The following is a 22,698-nucleotide window of genomic DNA, read 5'->3' as shown; positions in this document are numbered from 1 at the left end:
AAACTGTTGATGAGAGAAGTTCCCATCAAAGTCCATTAGCATAAGTGAGTGGTCAGAGTAGCTGGGCCTGACATATTTCATATTCTTTTGCTGCAAGAGTAAGTCTGAATTTCTGAAGAGCTTTCAGGCTCAATCTTATTCAAGATGATCTCACATGGCACTTAGCATTCCCATTGCTTTTCAGGCACTTGTGTGAGGAGCATGCATTCTGAGAACAAGGCATGCATTCACTTCAGTAGATAAAAGGAAGGTGGGGGGAGGGAAAAGACCTGAAGCATGGCTGCAAGGGAAGACAGATTGCTGGATGATCAGCTTGGCATACAAAAGGACCTCAAAATGGTCACTAGATATTCTACAGAAAAGAAAGAAAAGCTCCCTTTCTGCTGTCAGAACTAGTAATAGATCCTTGGGTATTGAAACACCACATGGATGCAGGAAACATCAGAACTTTGTTGTTTAATAAATCTGATATTAGGCATGGCTAATAGCAGTTCAAAGCAGGCTACACTGTGGAAAATCTGTAGCTTTTTAAAGAAAAAAATACAAATTAGACTAACCAATCATAATATTGCCCATTCTTGCCTGCAATATAACCCACCTCAACCAATTCAGCTTTGTTTATAAATGTCTGTGTCCACAAAAAGTTACAAGAACACGGTGTTCTGGCTCAGCCTGCCCATGGCAAACAGCCTGGATGCTCCACCTGCCAAGGTAGGAGCAGCACCGTCAGTGGGTGTGTGGCTGGGCTTCCCAAGAGAGCTCAGAGCGCATTAGTCCCAAACTGCTTTTCTGGAAGTGAGGCAGCATCCACTCAGAATGACCGGGAGATTTCTGAAATAAAGGCTGGAAAAAACAGGGTTTAAACAAAAGCATAAAAACTTCCAACAGTGTGGAAGAGACCCAGAACTAGATTTGGCACTGCCAGAAGCTTTCTTGTGGCATCAAGACCTTCCCACCTGTCCCTGGCCAAGCATCCTCTGGTGGGCACCAGGAATATCTTCCAACGAGGTAGGGCCCTGTCAGTTCAGGGTGTGGCAAGTAGAGATGCTCCCCGGCGGATGTTTGCACGTTGGGATGTGTTCAAGTCCTGCGTTGTGGTGTTCTGGTATCACCAGTGAAAACACAGCCACTGGAATGTGGAAATCAGGAAAAGTATTTTTAGAACAATTCAGTGTTTTAAAGCAAATTTAAGTTGAATTGTAGCTGCTTGTTCTCATCTTTGAGGTGGGTAGGATGTTAAATCAGATGTTGAATAGTTTGTTTAGCTCCATTTTCAAATAATAGCTCAGCATGTAAAGCAGAGTTGATTTCTCCATGCAGTCTAGGGCAGTTAAATACCTAAATACCTGGCTGTGTTTTCCTTTGGATATTTTGGCATTGAGTGTTCAGGAAGATGTGGACCCTCCTAGGGGATCCTGAACTGAGTGTCAGAGGTCTTGGGAAAATCTTGGTCAAATCACAAGCACAGGGCATGTGCTGATGCAGTCCAGTGCTTACTTAATCCCATTTAGCTACACATTGGCAGATCATTATTTTGAGCTGCTTTAAAGTAATTTCAGCAGGTTTTGTGCTTATTTAAACCATGTGAACAAATTCTAGAGGAAAATTGTCTCTTTAAATAGCATATAAATGGATTGTGAAATCAATCTTTTACTTTTTGTGATATAAGTTTAGAAGTACCTAATCTAAAGAAACATTCAACATTTAACTGTGTATTTAAACTGTTTATACTCTAAGCAAATGTTAAATGTTTACTTGTAATTATGTATTAAAATTATTTGCTTAAGGAGGAGAAAGGTTAAATCACTGCTATATCAGAATACATTACTTATTCATGTCAGTGTAAACATGCAAAGTAGGGAATAAAACTGTATCCTTGATAGCTGACACCAGAACAGGATCATCTGTAATGATGCTCACATTTCTTTGCCAGTTGGTCATATCATTCTGATAAATGCCATTAAACAGAAGCAGCATCTTCTATGGATTAGCCACTGACTAATGTCTCACTATTCCATATGAGCATGGATCCTTGAGAGACATATTCTGCATTTTCAAAGGGATGTCATAAAAATGACAAAAAAGCAATATCAGTTACCAAATGTTGTTTCAAACTAGGATGGTCATCAATATAGATAGTTTTTCTTTCTATGTTAACCTAAATCTCTAAACTTATGTCATCACAGAAATTGTCCTTTCAATGATTCTGTAACTTTTAGTGTGTGTTCTTCCAAATGTAATAAATGAGTAAAAGATGGGCTAGAACTTGCCTTTATCTCATCCTTGGTCACTGTTTCCCCTTGCATCCAACAAAGGATGGAGATTCTCCTTTAGTGTTGCTCTGTTGCTTTGTACCAGTTCATATCACTTGGTTGGGTCTTGGTTTACTCCTAAGTGGCAAATTAATGGTGAAAGATCTAACATATTACAGGAAGAGGACTTGGGGCAAATGCTTGTCCTCTCACCTCTTGCTCTCCTCTCTAAGAAATTCTGAAGGCCGTACATGCAGGCATTTCCTAGACATACTTTTTCCATACATCTTTGCTCTTGCCATCTCACAATCCTGCAAATTGTGGAAACTATTGTCCTGAAGTAACTGTTCCTTCTGCATGAGTTCTATCTCTACAAACACCATTTTTTGTCCTTTCCAAAATACATGTGTCAGGAGTTTGTCATGTGAAGCCAATTGGGGTACAGCCTGATTAAACAGTTAAGAAATCTGTACTGTTAATGGAAACAAGCTCTGGTTATCCATCTTTTTGTTCTCACTTCACACTTCTCCTATGTAAGACTTGTCTGCTGTCAGTCAACAGGCACTTAAAAGTTATCCACAGCAGACTTGTATTAGCTTCTGACTGTGTTTTCCTTAAGGAAGCTTTCAGGAGAAAGTGATTTATGAAAAACACCAAGGCTGAACCTGGAGTAAAGCAAATGTGTTGTAAGTGCAACCTGAAAATAATATATGTTAGAATTACCCTACAAAGACTTTGATTTGAGAATAAGCTTGACTGAAATGCAGGTGCCATTGCTAGGAGCCTTATTTCTGAAATACACTAGTAGTAATTCCTTTTATATTTTAGGAGTATACTGTAATTAGTAAGGGTCTTTTTCTTTTACTCTGATCTATTTTGCTCGACTAGTTATATGTGTAATACAATAGTTGATGAATATTCATATGTGACTCCTCATAAAGTTCTCTTAAAATCAATACTAAAAGGCTGAAATTGTTTGAGAGGTGGCAATTACTGACTGCAAGGAAATTATTCTCTACTGAACACTTGCAATAAGAATCACTGCCAAAATGCTGCTGATGGAAAGAGTATTAAATAGTGAGTGTAAATCACAAAGCTATTATGGTGGTTTATATAAAATAGTTCACTAATGGATCACAAACCGTGGCAGTTACATTTATAACAAGCGGATTCCTGAATTTAGACAAATAATAGGGTGTTTTATTGCATGAGGGTTTGAAGATCACTATATTCCTTTATTACTGGGTTATTTAACAGTTACTAGTAAGCCAGTGAATTGTCTTCACTGGGTGAATGCTCCCTTGCCTTGGACAGTATATTTGACTGTGTTGTTAAATCAGGCACATCCTTGAGACTGAACTCTTGGGGGTCTGATGCAGCAGTGTCAGCTGGATGTATTTTTAGGAATGCACCAGAGCTGTTTGGGCACAGCCAGCCAGAATGGTTTAGGGGGCCTGTGGGGCAGAGCTTCCAAATGCAGCCTCCCATTTATCTGTGGACATCCAAGCAGTTGCTGTGTGCTGTGGTGGGTTAAACTGGTACAGAAGAACATAAAGGTTTCTCTTCCTCACTGATGTGAGGACAGGCACATGGAGGTGTGGGGATGCTACACAGTTTCCTTTAGAGCTTCTGGCAGCATTCCACATGCACTTTGCGTTGTAGCCTCTCTTTGTTCTATGTGGGATTTAGCTGTGTTGGAATGGTTGGCTTTTATATTACAAATGGAGGTGGAATGTGAGTGTATTTTGCAGGCAGTCATATCTTATCCGCAAGGTTGCATACCTGAAATATGAAACCATTTTTGACTCAGATGTGTGACCCAGGTAAAGGAAGCAGAGCTAATCAAGAATGAACAGTAATGCCATGGGAAATGAAATTGCTATATTGCATTTGTGAGCCTAGTGTATCTGGGGAAGTTCATTTGTATGCCATGGCACAGACAAAGCACCCCTGGTTTGCCCCTGTGTCAAACTTAGTTAGCCCTTGAGAGCCTTCATGGATTAAATACTGCAGTAGAACAAATCCATGGAGTGCAGGATGGTCTCTATGCAGGTAGCACACCCATTTCTGAAAGTCTGCCTTCAGGAAAGGTACAGAAATGTCTGTGTTTATTGCAAACAACTAAACACCTAAGATCAGGGAGTTAGAAAGAAAACATGTCTAAAGACATAAGGGACAGTAACTCCATTAGCTCCACAATGTCTTCAGTAGATACAGTTCCCTTTGATAATGTCATTATTTTTCATGCACAGCTGATCTTGCATCATTTGGCATTAAGGGACACATAATAGCCCTTTAAATATTAAAGAGTATTTTCATATACTGAAACCTGTTGGTGATATTATATATTATGCATAAAGCAACCTTTCCTTTTTCATTCTCTACCTCTAAAGATGTTTTGTACACGTTTCCCCCTCTCGAACTTGAAATGACGGGTTTTTTTCTGAGTAGCTGTAGATATAAAATACCTAGCAGCAAGATGGCTTTTAACTCATTTTTATAGCACTGCAAGGCAGTATCTTCCTAATAGCCTTTTCTCAGACACAGAAATGCTGCCATTAGAGGAGGGCTGTGGCTGTCTCTCTTAGAAAGGAGGTTGTCTTTCATAGGGGTTAAGACTCTTCATTAGAGTACATAACTTTATATATTCAAGCAAAAATGAAGTCCTGTCTGTTTTCTAAGCTATGAGATATTTTAAAGAAAAACGTCATGCAGAAAAGCCTCTTGAAGCTAAACTGTTAGAAGCAGTATGGGCCAAACCCAAATAGCTGTTACATGTGGTAGGTGCTACCCAAGCACAAATCTTCCACTTTTGCCAAAATGTCAAGTAACTCCAAATGCATTTCCTGGTTATCTTAACAGGCAGCCTCTCACTCAGACTTCAACTTGATTGGAGAAACAAAAATACCTTTATTTGGGAATACAGGCAAAACTTTCCAAATAAACAGCTGTGCATTGCTAAGATGAAAACACAACCTCCTGGTGACTTGGAGAGGAGCCTGAGAAGCGATAGGTGCAAGCCACAGAGAAGAGGGGGCCATGGCAAAGGGTTAATTGCTGCCTCCTGACAGCCAGGAGGGAGTAAAAGAAGAACTGATGAGTTTTATTTCATTTGGGAAGTGGTGGCTGGTGGTTTCCTAAACTAACAGCCTCATAAGCTGCTCTCAGCTGTGATTTATCTACTGGTCTGTGCTGCAGTCTAGCTGGCTGGTTCTTTAATGGCAGAAATGAGTTTTAAGAGGTTGGCAAAAGCAGCTATAATTGGGCTTGAGGATTTAAGTGTTGCAGAGAGGAAAATAAGTGTTCCTTTGGTTGGAAAGGGATAATGTTGCAAATAGCTTGATTTAGAAAATGAAGAAAAATTTCAGTGAGATGTCTAGTTTGCCAGGAAGAATACTTGTATGTTGTGCTGCAAACAACATTTTTAGTTAAATGTAATTAGGCATGTGTACATGCATAGATGACATACCTTTAACACTTATTTTATCCACGTAAAGGGAAAAAGCCTACCAATTCCTTTTCTCATATCTCAGAAAACTCCACACCCAATGTTCTTGTAAAATAACTAACAACACAGTATGCTGAGAAAATACTGTCCCAAAATGCTTACATTCTTCTTACACTCTAAATTCTTACAAAAGATGTGTGCCTGAGAACAGCAGATTTAAAAAAAATTGTTCAGCCACCAGCAGTGTCTAGGTTTTTTTGAAATGCTTTTTATTTTAATGGAGGAATAAACTGTATTTGTCAGATAATTACACTTTTATCTTTGGTGGAACTAGATGGTATTTAAGGTCCCTTCGAAGCCATTTTATGAATCAGAAACACACAAAAGTAGATGAGAGTACAGAATACTCTGCTTTGCCAGAAACAAACCATGGGTCGCACTGGAAATCTGCTGCCCAGGCCACTCAGTGCCTGCAGACCAGTGTTTCCTAAAGCTCCTCAAATTCAATGCCCACCCTCCCAGAGAGACAAAAGGCAAATAGCAAATGCAAGTAAAATGTTGCTCAGGCTGGTGCAGTACTGAAGAACAGTGATCTGCCCACCATGTGAGAATGGAAGATTTTAAAGCTCTTCCTGTTGAAATCTCTGGAGATCCATTATATTCCAAAACAGTTCAGGAAGGAAATTAAGGAGACTGGCACCCCTGTGGCATATTGGAAGTCAGCCATTTCCTACCAGTGAGTGATAGGATGTTAGAGCACTGCTGGATTATCCTCCTGGGGATCTGAGCAATTTCTGTAGTCTTGGATCTTTGCAGTTTGGTTTGAACTTGCTAGGTGACTCCAAAGGTTTTCCATGCTCCCACACAATAGCTGGAATTATTCCCCTATATTAACAATCTGGTATTAAAACACTTCTATCACAAAGTGAAATGGTCTTGTGCCAAATATTGGGGCATGGGCTGAGGTGTACATGAACTTCCCCAGTGTAGGAAGGCGATGAAAAATTAAGTAGGGAGGTTTTGGTGTAGAGACTTCACCCACAGAAGAGACAAGGCCACAGAGCTGATCCTGAGGGCGTGGAACCTGGGGATTGAGTTCCTCACCTTCCCACTTTATGTAAATGAAAGGCCTGACTATTTCTGCTAAATGATCAGAGGGAAACAGTTTTCTACCAGGGAAGCAAACTAGTCCCAGATCAATGCCTGTGTCTCCACTGCCAAAAGTTGCTGTGTTTTTATATTTTTCTACAATAAAGCTGGCAATTTTTAGCAATATTCTATGGTGCAATTACATATTCATTACAGCTTGCAAGATCCTTGTCAGGTAATAGCCATGTCCATTTTTTAGGTGAGTGAGGAAAAGCTTTTCACTGATGAACAGTGGTAGAGGAAGGCAAGGAGCTCTGACTCCAAAATGGCTGTTTCACAGACTGTAGAGCCTACCTTTGTGAGGATACAGTCATATGGCAGCATTTTGCATCTCCTGAAAAAAATAGATTCCAATCATTAATTTGCATGTGAAAAGGCCCATGTGAAGGGGCTCTTGAGTTCATATGTCTCATTTCTGTCTGTGAAAATCACCTTTTCTGAACTGATCCTGAAAAGAAATCAGTACCTGCAGCTCAATGGAAAGCAGTGAAGTGCCAAGGAGGATCAGTGCTGTGTGTGATCAGGCACTTGGATTTGAAGCAAGACTGACACTGCTCTGGCTCTGTAGTGATGAGCTCACATTATTGAATTTGTGGTGACTTTGTTTGAAATGCCAAGCTGAAGTCACATTGCTGTTTCCCTTCTATTTTAGGTGGTATTTCTGAACTAGTCTGCAAGGCAGCTATGCTTTAATTTAAATCCTTCTTCAATAATAGCTCCTATTGTGCTGGCTTTGAGATGGTATCAATGACTAGAATTTTATTGACGGACTTGGCACCAGTATATATTAAACACTAATCATTGATTGATATTTATATAATGCTTCTCACAAGATCCTTTCCCTACACTGCTCTGTTGATTCTTGCTATTGTATCATATCTAAAGCATCTATTTGGGTTTTTTTATCAGTGTTGAGGCATGGAGGAGAACAGAAAAACACTACTTAATTAGGTTTCTTGGAAATGTGGACTTGGGTCTCAGCTTATCTAAGACTTCTTGTAAGATCATGGTCTCTTAGGGCAGTGATAATCCTTGCTCTGAGCATGCTTCCTTTGTGTCACTGAGATGGTAACAAACAGTCCAAACTGCTAAAAATGTGTGTGCAAAAGGAGGCTGCACTCCTGCTTGAATCCCTCGCGTATTACAAGTTTAGTAATCACTTAACATCTTCTTGGCACTGTAAAAGCAAATCATGTCTATTATTCTTTCTTTTCTTAAATGAAAAGATACTTTAATTGGCATCTACATTCAGATTAATTTTGTAAGCAGACAATCTGCTTGTAGATGATCTGAGATTTCACTGTGGTAACACTGGTGGGGGAATGGTAATTCAAATGAGCACCTGTGCCAGGTATTCCTTATGATTGCTGCAAATCTCATTGTGTAGAGAAGTCAAGAGGTGTTTTTTATTATAGCCTGTGATGTTCACTCAGCTTTGTTTTGCTCGTAGTTCTTTAGCTGCTGGCTGCTCTGAAACATGAGGTCTCCTTACAATAATTGCTTTTCCTTATTTGAAATTATATGTCGTGACCTTTTATGTGTTTACAAGACTACTGGGAAAATTAATATTGAAACCTAGATTCATCATCTGCTGTTTCATCAAAACTGTTGCATAATCTCAGAAGAAAGCTAATTGCAAGATAATTTATTATTTGCTTTCAGAGGGCCTTTTTGAACTTGCACCAAAGCCCATGGATTGACTTCAACCCAAGTATGATTGGGCCCTTTCAGTTTGACCTACTAGTCCTTTTCTTCTTACTTTTCCTGGAACAAGAGGACTTTGGGTATTGTGGAGCTGAGTATCTGATACAAAATGTGAGTGAGGCAACCAGCACTTTGGTGATCTTGCAGTGCTATGGAATAGACACAGCGGCTGTTTCTCCCTCTTCTCTTCCTCCTGGCTGTGTTTCACTGATAAATATCAAGATGTAGCCCATGGTGGCCTCATAAAAGGCATTTTTCCTCCTCCATTTAACATCCTCCCTTCCTCTGACAATGTCTCTGTGCTTCTAACAATGTCTCCTGGTTGGGAGGTTGGTAAATGTTGTTTCTGATTGCTCAGCAGGCATCCTGTTAGAGCAGATTGCTTCCCAGACAGCCAAGTGCTGTAGTTAGTGCTTTCCCTTGCCACACAGTGACAGGGCCATCAGCACAGCCATTCCTGAACCTGCATTTGGAGCTTTCTAGCTCTCACCTCAAATCCTAGAAAACTGTTAGTTCCTGTTGAATGGTACTCTATTTTTTTTTTCTAGAGAATGCACTATATATTGGAAAATGCTTATTGTAAATATTAATAAGAGTATAAGTTTGGATAGGCCATAATAGCTTTCAGTTTATTTGGTTCAACTTGATGATTATGGAGGACACTGTCCTTTGTTAGACTGACACTGGAAGTTGGGCTGAGGCAGCTCACAGACTGCAGGAGACTGAGTCCTTTCTTCCATTAGACATGTTATTAGTGACCAGAGTTTTATTCAGATGAGCAATATTAAGAACTGAATTAGATTTAGACCAGCCTCTCTGAAATGTAACTGGGACTTGGGGGGTTTTTTTGCTGTTAAGAGTTAGGATTCATTCCAAGAGATGGGGCTCAGAGACCTACATCACAAGAAAATTGCTCCAAGTTTTAGAAACACAGTTGAAAGGAAGTGTTTTCAGATATGTAAATGGTGTTCTAGTGCTTTGTGAGTAATGTTTTGTCAGTTGTGGAATTCCACCCTTTACAACTGCAGGTTCTGTAAAATAGCCAGAATGGTAATGAAAGTGTGATGGTTCAGGAGAGGGTATTATAAGAATACTTCTGAAATGAGCTTAAAGAGAAGTGGTAGTGGGCAAGGCATAAAGTTTCAAATGAGCTGCTTCAAGGTAAGGTCTCCCATCAAAATCTTTTTGGATCAATTCAGGAGTATCAAGAGATAAAACAGCAATTGGGAAATCTAAAAATTTAAAATATGTCAAATTTCCTATGCAAGAAATTCAACACAAATTTTCTCTTTAACTTTTAGCATCTGAAAGTGTTATAAACTCTTTTCTCTAAATGTTCAATGGAAATGAAATACACCCAGTGGTGTATAGACCCTTAATTTTCAGAGTACTTAAACCAAGCCCTGGTGATCTCCAGAATCCAGGGTATGTGTATGCTGGGCTCTTTGCCTTTAGCAATGAAATGGGTGAGAGCCATCTAGAAGGACCCGAAAGATGAATTCGTTTAAGGAAAGAGGATTGGGCCAGATCTGGGAACAGAATTCACTTTTTCAGACTCATAATCTCCCATCTTTCTAAAGACAAACCATCCTGCTGGCAGCTTTAATATATATCTATATTTTTAATTGTACCAAACTTGTAAGCTAGGCCTTAATGAATTAGCTACCATGGGACATGACTCCACCATGATAATGGGAAATACAGCTGAGAGCTGTTAGTTAAATATTGCTTTGTCATAGCAATTCATGCAAAAGCTTTGTGGGAATTACGGATGGGAATCCAGAGGAAGTGTATGCTGACTCTCATTGTGCATGCTGGGCATATAACTAATATGGAAACATCTTTGTGCCTCTGAAAGATACCATTAGATGTCTAATTTTCAGACACTGCAAGAAAAGCAAAAACCAGCATTCTTCTCTTTGCATGAAGCACAGAGGTCCCATTCATGCAGCAGCTACCTCGTCCAGAGCACATAATTTCTGCTCTACAAAAAGGATGGGGATTTTCAAGGCAATTCCTGCTTTGCAGCCCATTTAATATTTCTGTCTTTTAGTTCAACTCACAGCTCAACTTGGATGTAAATTAAAGCAGGTGAGAGAGTCTGCTTTTGAGTTGGTTCTAATCTGCATATACAGCTGGGACAAAAGTTGAGCTAGAAGAGAATAAAAAAAGGAGAAGGTGCATACATTACACTGGGACAAACAAATGCACAGCTTTGAAGTCAGTGGACCCTTGGCAGTTTACCCCACATGTGATTTAACAGACCTGGTAGGCCATGAAATCGTTCATAATTAACTTCAATATTCTTAAATGTGTTGTATGTTTTATGGACTGGTTTTAACAATCTGTAAAAAAATACATTATGCTGTAAATTTAACAGGGAAGCAAGAACAGGTTATAGTACATAAAAGGTGACTTAACACTTCCTAGGGAATGCATTAGCTGACTTTTTAACTTGCCATTTTAACTGTTGCAAGTATGGCAATAACTTTGTGTTCTTCTGGTAATAGTTTGGGGGTTTTTTTAGCAGAGGTTAAGTAGGCAGAGTGTCAGGGCTCCCTGGTGGCCTGGATGCTGGGGGACATGAAGAGGGGCCCATGGGATGAAGCTGCATCAGGGAAGGACCTCGCAAACCAGGGCCCATCCCCAGTGAAAGAGCAGGGTAGGAGGGCTCAGGTCTCAGTGAGGGAGGAATTCTTTTAGCAGCATCTTCTGTCCAAACCATCAAGGGTTCATTCTTCCTCATGCAGGGTGTTGTCTGCAGCATTGTGGACTGTTCCTGGTGACATGCAGTTCCACAGGTGCCAGCTGTACATCAAGCCAATCCATCCAGAGTAAAATATGGTCCCAGTTGAGTGTAGCAGTGACCCAGCCACTTCATTTACACAAAGACGCTATTTGTGTCATAATTTCCATCATTGTGCGTTAATCTTTATTCTCCCAGTATTTTGGAGACATTTGTGATTCCGATGTGAGGGGAAAAATTAAAATTATTTCAACAGGAAATGGACTTACGAGATTCCCCTCCCCTTCCAATTTCTTTCTGTGCAGCAGCTGCTGTTGCCAGGCTGTCTTTGTTGCTATGGTGGTGGTTTGTGTGCCAGAATTTTATATTCACTCTTCAAGAGTCACCTGATTGAGTGGCTGTGTCACATAAGTTATCAGGCTCACTTGTAAAGATAAAAGCTGTATCTGACTGCTGTTCTGTATGTATGACATGTCGTAAAGGGAGCAGATCAAACATAAACAGATTCCAATGGCCTCTGGCCATGAGTTTAGGGAAGAATTAGCAGATTAATTCTCTCAGTAAATGAGTGGCTACTGCATTTGGAAGGTGTCATCTCTTAACACACAAGGCAGCTTCACCACACCTTGTGGCACTGCTGTCGCATTGATCAGGTGTGAGCTCTGCTGTCTGCATGATGTGAATGGAGCTTTTTATCAGAAGGACTGATCTTTTATCAAGAGATAGGGTCACATTTTCTATATTTCTCTTCTGGAGTTGTTCCATAGAATTTAATGATCCTGCTCCCACTGATAATTGAAGTATAATTTGACCCAATTTAAAATGCAGTTAGGATGATATACTTCTGGTGAAGCTGAGTTTATCTTTAATCCCAAATCCTGCAAACACTATGTTTAACTCTTAGTATGTTCAGTGCACCATTGCAGTGAAGCATTTTCAAGGCTGAGGCGACTGCTTCTTTTCAAAAACTAAAATTACACCAATAAACTCAGGATAGCAAGTGAAATAGAGTTCTCATACATATTTCTCTGAAACCAAATTTAAAATAATAAATTTAGGTTTTGGTGCATTTCTGATATCACTTCATATACAGTGTTTCTGTGTAGCTTTTGCCATGTCTTCATTTGACCTGACTTTGGTCAAAGCCATCTGTTATTTAAATCAGTTATTGCTCCTTTCCTGATTTGTTTACACACATTTCCAGATGTGTATCTAAAACATCGTGTATTCAGTCATTCCTCTGGAAATGAAACATTGGTACCTAAGCCCCTTGTATAAAAAATAATGCTTTATGGGTATATTGCATTCAAATAATGTGTATTATCTATGCAAGGCAATCACTTTACTGTCTAGGCTGAGATTTTTGAACCTAGAGAAATGAAAACATCCTGAAATAGTTCTTGCAGCAACATGAGACCAGCAGGTATCACATCTGATTTGTATGATTTGGAATAACTACCTGAGTAAGTCCATTGCTGAGGTTTTTTGTTTTTTTTTTTTCCCTAGCACCACATCTTTCCTTTACCCTTGGAATTGAAAGGGGCTGAGAGGAGAAAAAATAGAAGATAAGCATTTAGATGTTTCCTGAGGCTTTGGAGGAAGGTGCCTGGTTCTTCTTTTGCCATGCTTGGTCCAATCATTTAATGACAAGACCTTCATACTCTTTCTGGGTGTAACAATCCTGCTGAGTGTAGATGGTTTCCAGGTCACTGATCCCATGCTTCATGGAAAAGGAACTAGATTGAGACACACACTGAATTTGTTTGCAGTATGTTCTAGGTACCAAGAAATGTGCTCCTTGCTGGAGCAGATGCTAGTTAAGCAATAGCAGTAACACATGAGCCAGCTATCTGGGTTGAAACTAAAATTCCCACTGATTTCACAGAGCCCAGGATTTCAGCACAGGCTGAATCATAAGCACTTTCCAGAGCTGTTGTTTAAAAGGCACAGGCATAATGCCACTTCCTTTTGTGCTGCTTCTTCCTTTTGATGCAAAATCCATTAGATTTCTGCCATATAAAAGGGGTGTTTCTTTTCAGACAAGTACTATCAGATTAAAATAGTCAAATCTGAAAAACCACAAAACTGCTCCAGACAAAACTTCATATCTGTAATGACAGGGACCAGTATCAGAGCCTATCCTAATCCATAGGCCTGCCTCTTCCATGTTCAGATCAATGGTTGCTGGGAGCCTATGGCATCATCAGGAATCCTGAGATATCATAAATTGGGATTTGTTTTTCCCTAGCAAAGACTCTAAATGAGGCCAGGCCAAGTGAAAGTGGATTGTGGATTTGTTGAGAACTGCCACAGAAATGCCACCATCGCTGGCAGGTTTACATTTTCCCAAGATCTGATTTTAGTAGGCTACTGGGAATGCAAGTGCTTAGGGGATCGTGAGTAAGTATTGTAGCATCAGTACTCTCTGCTCTTATTTTCTGGGGATTTTAGTATTATTTTCATTCTTCTGCATGCTATATGAAATGAGATGAAAAGGCAGTTGTGAAAATGGTCTTGAAAATCTCTCCCTTTTCCCCCATCATGGAGCAACCCCAGGCATCAGTGCAGCCAAACTCAGAATTGGTTATTGGTTAAGTCATGGCAAATGGCTGGGAATTAAAGCACAGCAGGGAGAGAACAGGCTCTCATCCTGACTGATGCGACACCCATGTTTGCAGGGAAGGTTAATAAGAACAAAAAATAGATCAAATGGGTTAATTGACCTTGAAATGCGTATTCTGTGTGAATGGGCTATCGTAAAGGAGCAGATTCACCTCCCACTAAAGGCAATCAAAAGTTTTTTGTTGAAGGGGAAGAATCTGGAAAAGGACCAGAGGAAAAGCTTTAGCAACTCTTTATAGTGAGAGCAAATCAGCGATCCAATATGCCAGTTTTGTAGCTTTTTAATTAAAGAAACAGAGCCAACATCTCCACTCGGATTGGAGAAAAAATACTTAGTTTGGAGGAATGATATTTCAAAATTGTACTAGGTTAAAAATACATACAAAGACACTTTTTTCTATGTCATTTGCTTTGTCTATAGCAGAAGTTTGGCCTGCTGCTCCTAAATCCCAAGGGTCAGTTGGAAACCCGTACAGAGAAATTAGAAATCTCATGCGCTGTGTCATCTGATGCTTTATCCCTGTGACTGCACAGGGACTCTATCAGAGAGAAGGTCATTGGCAGAGCACATATAACTCTGTTCTTCAAAAAGATTCCCTTAAAACTTCTGGATTTAGAATTTTGCTGGGTGAGAGGACGTTTTGCCATCTTTATGCCTTTTGAGTTGAGTGTACCTAAAACTGACTTAAGGTCACATGCCTTTGTTCTGAGGAAGCCTCTTCATCTTAAAAAGCTGTGGTAAAGCAATTTCTGTGTATTTAAAGCATGAAGCTTTGATGGGAATTGTTTGTGCCACTCTTTCAATTAAAAGTTGTTCCTCTTTTGGCATCACTGTGCAGGCTCAGTGCTGTCCCTCTGCTCTGCTTTTGCCATAACTACTCCCTCAAAACTAAAACTAAAAGATAAGAAGTTGCATTCAACATGAGGGAGAACTTCTAATGTTGAAGGTGGCAGAGCACTGGAACGGCTGCCGTAGAGTTTCCCTCTCTAGAGACATCCCAAACCCACCTGGATGCGTTCCTGTGTCACTCCAGCTGACCCTGCCTTGGCAGGGATGTGGGACTGGATGATCTCCAGAGGTCCCTTCCAGCCCCAACCATTGTGTGATTCTGTGCTTACCCCCTTTGCAGCCCGAGAGACCTCTCCTGGTCTCGTCTCTCAGTGGGACGAGACGCGTGGACACTCACCCTCGCTCCCTTGGCGGGCATTTCGGTGCGGTACCGGAGCCCCACGCGTGCTTCCCGCGGAGGGAGACGGATCTCCCATTCCCAGCGTCTCCCTGCCGTCCTTCTGTCTTCCGGAGGAGCCGAGGCGGCTGCTCGGGGCTTCGCTCCGCGGAAGGCAAGTGCCGGGCGGCGGCGGCCAGGAGCAGCGGGCGGCGGTGGCCGGGCGGTGGCGGTGGCCGGGAGGTGGCGCCGCGGCGCCGCCGGCGCTGCCCTGGGCGCGGGGGAACCTCGGGGGCCGAGCCTGGCGGGGCGGGAGGAGGAGCGGCGAGGAGGGAGGGAGCGGAGCGGAGCGGGCAGCGCCGCGGCTCCGTGCCCTGCGTGCGTGCGTGTGTGTGAGAGGAGCGGGCGGGCCGGCGGTATATAGAGGATGTGCCGCCGCATGGCTCGCCCCGGCCGCTGCCGCGCCAGCTCCTTGGGCCAGCGCCAGTGAAGCCTCTCGCCCTCGCCGCTCGGGCAGCCGCCTCCTTGCCCGCTCCAGGCGCCTCTGCCGGCCTCTCTCCCGGGTTTCCGGCGCCCCGGAGTCCCTCCTGCAGCGGCCGCTTCCCGCGGCTCCTTCGCGCCGGGGCAGAGCGAGCGCGTCCATGCGGTGCAGATGGCCGGGGCACAGCCAGGGGTGCACGCTCTGCAGCTCAAGCCCGTCTGCGTCTCCGAAACCCTCAAGAAAGGCGTCAAATTCGTCAAGTGGGACGATGTGAGTAGCCCCCGCTTCCCCCGGCAGGGGCACGGTGGGGTTACGGATCGATCGGGTGGGAGGGCTCCGGGCCCTGCCCTGCTCGGTGCGGAGGGCAGGTGCGGGGCGGCGGGGGTGGCGACAGATGTGTCCCCGCCGTGTGCTGCCCGAGCCGAGCGGCGGTGTTGAACCGGCGGCCGTATGCCGGGCAAACTTTCTCCGAGGGCTCTCCTGTCTAATTGCGCTTGGCCGGTGCGAGGTGTGTTGAGCTGGCTCCTTTCGCGAGCGTCTTCTCCCGCCTCCCGTGTTTTACTGTGCGTGTTGCCACCTCTGTAACATAGTTGTTTCAACCTGTTCTCTCGTTCTATCTGCCATCTCCTCCTCCCAGCCTCTCCTTTTCCTTCTGGCTCCTGCTCCTCTCGCTGTCTCTCGTTTTGGTGGGGTTGTCAAGCCCTGGATATGTTCTCCCAGGGCTTACAGTTAGGATACCCTTGGTCATCTTACTTCCTCTGCAGAAGACACTCTTCTTTCTTGGCTAATTCGGGCATGAGACTTGCCTCAACATCTCATCTGCTTTCCCTTACTACTTGCTGCTTCCCAGCCCTTTACACTTGTATTGCCTCACATAGCAAAGGAGTGCGGTTTCCACCTCACCTTTGGTAGAGCAACTGTTCGGTAGCTGGGATTTCTTTCTTGGCATGCTGGCTATGCCCGGGACAGTTTGAGAGGAAAGGGAAGCTAAACAGAAGAGTCGCCTTTTTCAAAGCCTGCTGTGCTGCAGAGAAGGAAAGCAGGATGAGTCCTCTGCTAGCTTTTGCTCCGGCAGTACAACACTGGGTGTTGGTGTCTCAGTTGTGTGTGGAGGAGCAGGTGCCCCAAAAAGTATGTCTGTGCGTGGTGTCTGGAGGCAGAGAGGCATCGTGACACTTGGGCTGTGGTAGAGAAATGGTTGGGAAAGAAGGCAGGCAGTCTGAATATCAGCAGAATTGTTGAGAATGACTTGTTTTCAGAGCTGTTGTGTTTTTGCTGTGAGCTTGGCTGTTAAAGACATCCACAGCAACAACTGGAGGGACGGCAGGGAGGGAGAAGGAGCAGTTCATGTGTAACCACTGTTCTTGGCTTATGTCTCTTTTTTGCCGTTGCTTTCAGCCTGTCCAGCAGCCAAATGTGTGAGCCTGACCCCTGTAAACCTGCGATAAACACTCTCAAGGAGAGAGAGAACATCAGAAACCAAACAGCTTGTGGTGTGAAGTTTTATTTACAGTAATAAGCTTACACATATTTTTAATAGGCTCGGCAAACTGACCTTGTCCGCAGTACCAAACAGTGGCTTGATACATGTTATTTATGTTCAGAAACTAGGCTTGAATGACTTCCCTGAGAAAATGCTTTCTTTTGGTTGACATTTTCCTTAGGATAGGAAAAGGCAGCCTTGTCATTGCAGTTATTGTTTTATTTTTGGTAAGCTACCAAGGAGTTTCCATGTGTATACGCAGAGGTCAAGTTAATGATGATTTAAGTCTCCAGACTGAAAGTCCAAGCCATCAGGCAACAGTTTAAAATTATTAGTTTGACTGCTATTTCCCGAATAATAATCATATAGATAGAATTAGAAGATGAAGAGGTGTTCTCTATGCACAGCAGATGTTCACTGGATAACCTGTCTGCTATAGGCTAGTTGGTAAAAAGATTGTATACCTAAAGTCTGCAGTAATAAAACATGGCTAAATTCTGGAGAAAGACGTGCATTTTAGGTTAAAGGTGTTACTCAGCAGGCCACAGGTGTTACCTGGACTGTGTGACTGAGATGAGTCCTGTCGTGTTTGAGTGCTTTGTTGGCAGCCTTGTGAAAGTTGATGCCTATTTAGCCCCACTGTGATGAAGAACTTTAGCATTAACTCATTGTTGACTGTGCATTGTGTGTGTCTGCACATTTCCCACACCTCAGCTCTCCTGTCTTGCCTATAATGTTCTCAGCAGTGGAAGCCCCACAAAATCCAAGGTTTCAAGGGAAGTGAGTCTCTCCTTTGCCACTCTGGCTGTACGTAGGCATTCAGACAAATGCATGTTCAGTGACTTTGAAAAGCATTTGCCATTGAGTAGCCATTAACCACTTCAGAGTCTTAGTTTTCTGTGAAATTAATCTGCTGGAGAGCTTTTAAAAAGTATGTTGCTGAATGTGAACCTCTGTGGTCTCTCATGTAAACAGGCATGCACAAACTCGCTAGCAAAACAATAGGCTCTAATAAGAAGTAGTAAACTACAACATGTAACAGTAAAACACAATTGACCATAATGAGCACTTTGGCTCTGCTGTGCTACCAGGGCTCTTCAGAAAAGCCAGGCTCATGTGCTGATGTTTATTATGCACTATTTCTTCTCATGTTGTGTGAGAGTGGGAGTTCAGTTCTTCCACATTGCCTGTGCACTGGGGCAGCCTCTGTCCTCTCCTTGTTGGTCCCTTCCATTTTGTGTTGCAGTTTAAATATGGTCCTACTGACTTTTGTTTGCATTTTGTGAAGCAGAAGTGGTTGTTGTGACTTTTTATGACTTGTACCAAGTTTCAGCCCAAAGCAAAATTTTTCTAGCTGAGCTTTAAACCACAGAGAATTTTAAATGGGAATGCTGGAAGCATTTAAACCAGAGCCTGAGAGGCGTTTGAGGAATTTCATGTTGTGTAGAGTAACGTTTGTTACAGAAAGTATTTGCCAGCTTTGAGAAGGAGACTGTCACAAGGTGGGCAGAGCAGTCTGACAAAAGCTGTGGTGATACAGACTTGAAAACCAGTCCATGCGTGGACTTCCCATCCTGAGGCTCTTGTAGCTCTGTACCTGATCAGCAACCGATGTGCTAATAGCAGATGTGGTACAGACAATTCACATGGACCCTCTCTCTGAGGAACAGCACTGACATCTGCTGTGTGTCACCCGTGAGCCTCATCCAGTGCCTGCTGCCCCTGCACTTGGGGATGATCCAGCTGGAAAGAGAAATGCGGTGCCTGAGCTTGGGGAAGTGGAGAGGAGGAGGTCACATCAGCTACTCCAGATCACATACAGGCAGGTGGAATTCTTGGAATTCCATTTCCTCCGCAGACCATCTTCAGTTTCTAAACTGAAGAAACATTAAGAATCAATTAAGAAGTTTTGGCTTTGCAAGACGAGTCACTCTTTTGTGCCTTTGGATTGGATGTAATACTGCTCCCACCATCCAATGCCTAATAGCCTGTTCACAAATTCCATCTGGGATCAGGGTGTAAAGCACTAAAGTCAAAGAGATTATTGTTGTCCCGTAACTTATGCTTTGTTTTATTCTGTAAGAGTATTACAGGTCAGAAAGCAAATATTAGAATGATATGTTGCTCTTGATGTGTAGTTTTGGATTCACAAGGCACTGAGCAGAAGCAGAAGTAGCTGCTCTTAGAATCTGTGAAAGATAAATGTGGCTGGTTGCTTAGGTCTTTTTTTGTGGCTGTATCCATGTGTGTGCCTGGTTTCAGATGGTGGTTGGCAGAGCACTGGCTTCCTCAAGTTGTTTCTTGAGTTGAACCTCTATAGCTACTTCTCCTCGACTGCTGGGAGAGACTGAGTCTTCTGGCTGCTGTCTGGCTTTGAACAGCTGTGCTCTCATACTCCTAGACAGAAGTGAGAGAGAGGGAAGGCTTGGGAAGAGCTGGCTTGATTCCCTCTGCTGTGGTGGTACCCAGGTGATAGCAGCTCTTCCTGGTGGGAATTTTAAAGCAGTTTAATAAAAAAAGGATGTAATTAAGTCCAAAGGTGAAGCCTTTTTTGGTAGGGGGTTAAGCTTAATGTAGCAGAACGTGTTTCTAGGCTGAGAAGGGGAATGAAACCTGAGTATAAAGAGCAACTTCTCCCAGGAATTATCTCTCTTAAGGGCTGAAATCTGCCCTGGCTGATTTCTTTGTTTTTGTCTGGCCTGTAGCGGGAACAAGATAGACATAACTGAGTCTTTAAGTAGCTCAACAGCCAGAGCACAGCTGAGCTGATATTTTCTGAGAGCTGTAATTGGCACACCGTAACAAGTTAATATGGTGGCGTATGTTCACAAATAGGTTTGTTTTCATTTCTTGCTTAAAGGCTTTCTTATCTTCCCTAGCGATAATATGTACTATGCATAAAGATTTTGACTGATCTCTCTGTGGTTCACACTATTTACTTTCACTTTTAAGTTAACTATATTGCTAAGGTGAATTCTACCTAAATTGAGGGTCAGGATTCCAATTTTCTAGCCATGTTTTTTTTTTTTTTTTCCTAAGCATTGGATTAATGCAGCAAACAAACCTCCTGATAGGTAGCATTGCTTAGTGGCTACAGCACTTCCCCAAGTGAGCAGCAAAAACAAACCCAGGTCTTTTAATTTCTCTTTGAATGACTTTCTCTTAGAGCACTTTGTCTTAATAAAGCATTTTTGAGCTCAGAGTGAATGCTTTGGAAATCTGCAGGCTGCTTTGTTTAGAATTCTTTTAAAGATTATCAAGAGTATCCCCTTTTGACCTTACAAGTAGATGTAACAGAGTATCTTTATTACGGATGAGCTGAGATGAAACAAATAAACTACTTGGAATTTTTCAGAAGTTATTTTAAGTAACTTTTCCCCCCCTGCCTTTTTTGTTTGTTTTTAAGCTGTGCACAAGCCTGCCACTCCAGTACATTAGTGAGGACATGAAAAATGAGCAACTGTTGTTCTGTGTGTATAAAACTAAAACAATAAGCTGAAGAGTTTATTTTTTTGTGAACACTTTCAGTTTGGAGGGAAGAGGTCAAGTCCGACGTTCTAGAGTTTTTGTTGTTTCTTCTTTGTTGCTAATCTTTATGTAGTAAACAAGTATCAGCTCTGGGCTATTTAAAAGTATTTTATTTGAATGAGTGTAAGTTGTGGTTTTGGTCTTTTGCAACATAGGAGACTGAGTTTACCATTTTAAAGAGTTAATATTTAGTAAATGGGAAAGCCTGAACTTGGTTAACTCCATTGGAAAGCTCTTTATAACTTAAGGGGGGGGGAGGGGGGGGCAGGAATAAGATTTGGATCTGCTGCAGATGGGTTAGATGCCTGCCTGGGAAGCTCTGATGTTTAAGTCATAGATGACATCTCTGTTAGTGTAGTTTTGGAGCCCTTTGGAGTGTTGGTGGGTACCTGGGAAAGTCAAAACCAGAAAAGAACTCCTAAATAAAAGAGCATTCTTTGGGAAAGGGAAGTTTGACTGTGAATTTGGGTTGTGCACTGTGTGCTTTCTTCGCTTTAGTGTTTGAATGCTCAAGACTTTATTTTTAATGAAAGCTGTATTGAAATAGTTAACACACAGTTAACTACTCACTGTGGAGTCTTTTATCTATTATAAAGTAACTGCTTCATAAGCACTTTTCAATTTATTTTCACAAGGCCCATCTTTTGTTGTGAATTTTGACTGCAGCTGTTTCTAAGAAGCATCATCATTATCTATATGTGATTTATTAAATGACAGAATGCTTCCAATTGTACTGTTGTTGGTCTTTTTTTTTGGACCTGCATTAAAAATCTGCTAATTTTTAATCTGTGATTAGATAAGTTGGACCTAGTTTTCAGCCTGCAGAACCATAGAGTCAGATGTTCAGAATGCTTCCCCAGTGACTTAAGATGAGTTTGGGCTCAGCATCTCTGAAAATTAGAAAATGAGATGTGGAAATATAATTCCAACGTTCTCTCAAAATCAGAATGCAGCATTTATGCTGATGAGCAGAGTGGTTTAAATGATTTTCGCAGCATCACACAAGAACTTTTTGGCCAAGATAAAAATCTTCCTGGCTGTCATTTGGCTGCTTTTGCTCTGAAGTTCTCCCTTTGTTCTGTCTTTCTTGACTGTTTAGCTTGCCACATTTAAGGACTCAGGCAGTAAGAAGATCCTCAGCTTGAGTGTGGGGACATCCTGAGAAATGGATTGGGGTAGGACAGACTTCAGAGAAACAAATCCCACTCAAGGTAGATCTTTGAAACTTGCAGTCTTTGATCAGCAGGATGATGACTTCTGTTCTGTGGTGCCATCACCAAAATTTCTTCAGGGTTTAGCCACTCTGATAGTGAAGGATATCTTCCTGCATGTTCCTGTTGAACAAGTGGAATTTCATTTTACAGTTCTGTAAGATCAATTCAGTTTTGATTTTTTTGGTCCTTCCAGCCTCCAGCATTCATTTCACCTTCCCCAATGCTTTCTTCTTGCAACCTGTTAACTTGTGGCAGATCTGGTTCCCCTGCCCTCAGTAAAATTCTTTGCCCTTCCAGATTATTTCAGGGGGTCACTGCAAATGGGATGAGAACTTTCTCCCTTTCACTTATAGTTCAGCTGTCAGCCTGAAGAAGTTCATAGTTCTGATTGTTTGGGTAATCCTGTTTAGTTCCAGTCTGAGTACACTCAGTGTATTATGGAATTTACAGCTAATGTGTCTGTTGACTCTGTGGAAACTGCTATCCCTTCTCCTTTACTCCTTCTCTGCTTCCCTCAGGCCTGGAATCCACCTGATTTGTGGGGTGGCAAGATAGCTCTTTTTAGGGACTGTCCCCACATCTTACACCATTGTTCAACCAGAGTTCAAGCCCTTTTGCCAAAGTGAAAGAAATGCTCAAGAATATTTTGCCTCTGCCAGAAAGAGTCCATATTTCTTAGCTTTGTGTTTCAAAGCATTTTGGCAAAAATTTTCCAGAAGGTTCAAGCAAGTGAAATAATGATGTGTAAAAGTTTTCAGGTTATATTTGGAGATGTTCAGTGTCTCTGAAAATCCGAGGTGAACCAAGGAAAGAACAGTCAGCCTTAATAAGGCAGTGTCATGAGCCCCATCTGTCAGAAGAGCTGAGGACAGAGGCTGCTCTGCTTTTCTTTTAAAAATCTTTTG

The 22,698-nt window shown here is 42.2% G+C and overlaps 2 protein-coding genes across 4 annotated transcripts in view; one reads left to right on the top strand and one right to left on the bottom strand.

Annotated features, from left to right (window-relative positions):
- Positions 1–446: 446 nt before the first annotated feature.
- LOC121674748 (probable fibrosin-1) lies at positions 447–15,730 on the bottom strand. The gene is made up of 2 exons (XM_042049317.1): positions 15,109–15,730; positions 447–1,129 (listed from the first exon to the last, which is right to left on the bottom strand). The coding sequence occupies exons 1-2, from the start codon at positions 15,728–15,730 to the stop codon at positions 1,020–1,022; spliced, it is 732 nt and encodes a 243-aa protein (XP_041905251.1). The 3' UTR covers positions 447–1,019.
- PLCB1 (phospholipase C beta 1) overlaps positions 15,404–22,698 on the top strand; it is a 341,667-nt gene continuing 334,372 nt past the window's right edge. For all 3 annotated transcript variants that reach the window (XM_042049230.1, XM_042049231.1, XM_042049232.1), the window contains exon 1: positions 15,404–15,838. In XM_042049230.1, the coding sequence (XP_041905164.1) occupies positions 15,740–15,838 (99 nt within the window). In that variant the 5' untranslated portion in view covers positions 15,404–15,739. The remainder of the gene's footprint in view (positions 15,839–22,698) is intronic.

The sequence above is a fragment of the Corvus kubaryi genome, unplaced genomic scaffold (genome assembly GCF_017639235.1).
Source record: "Corvus kubaryi isolate FWS band 111438036 unplaced genomic scaffold, C.kubaryi_AGA036_p1.0 70, whole genome shotgun sequence".
In the NCBI taxonomy this organism is placed as follows: domain Eukaryota; kingdom Metazoa; phylum Chordata; class Aves; order Passeriformes; family Corvidae; genus Corvus; species Corvus kubaryi.
Note: the sequence above shows the minus strand (reverse complement) of the source record. Positions and strands in the feature narration are given on the sequence as shown.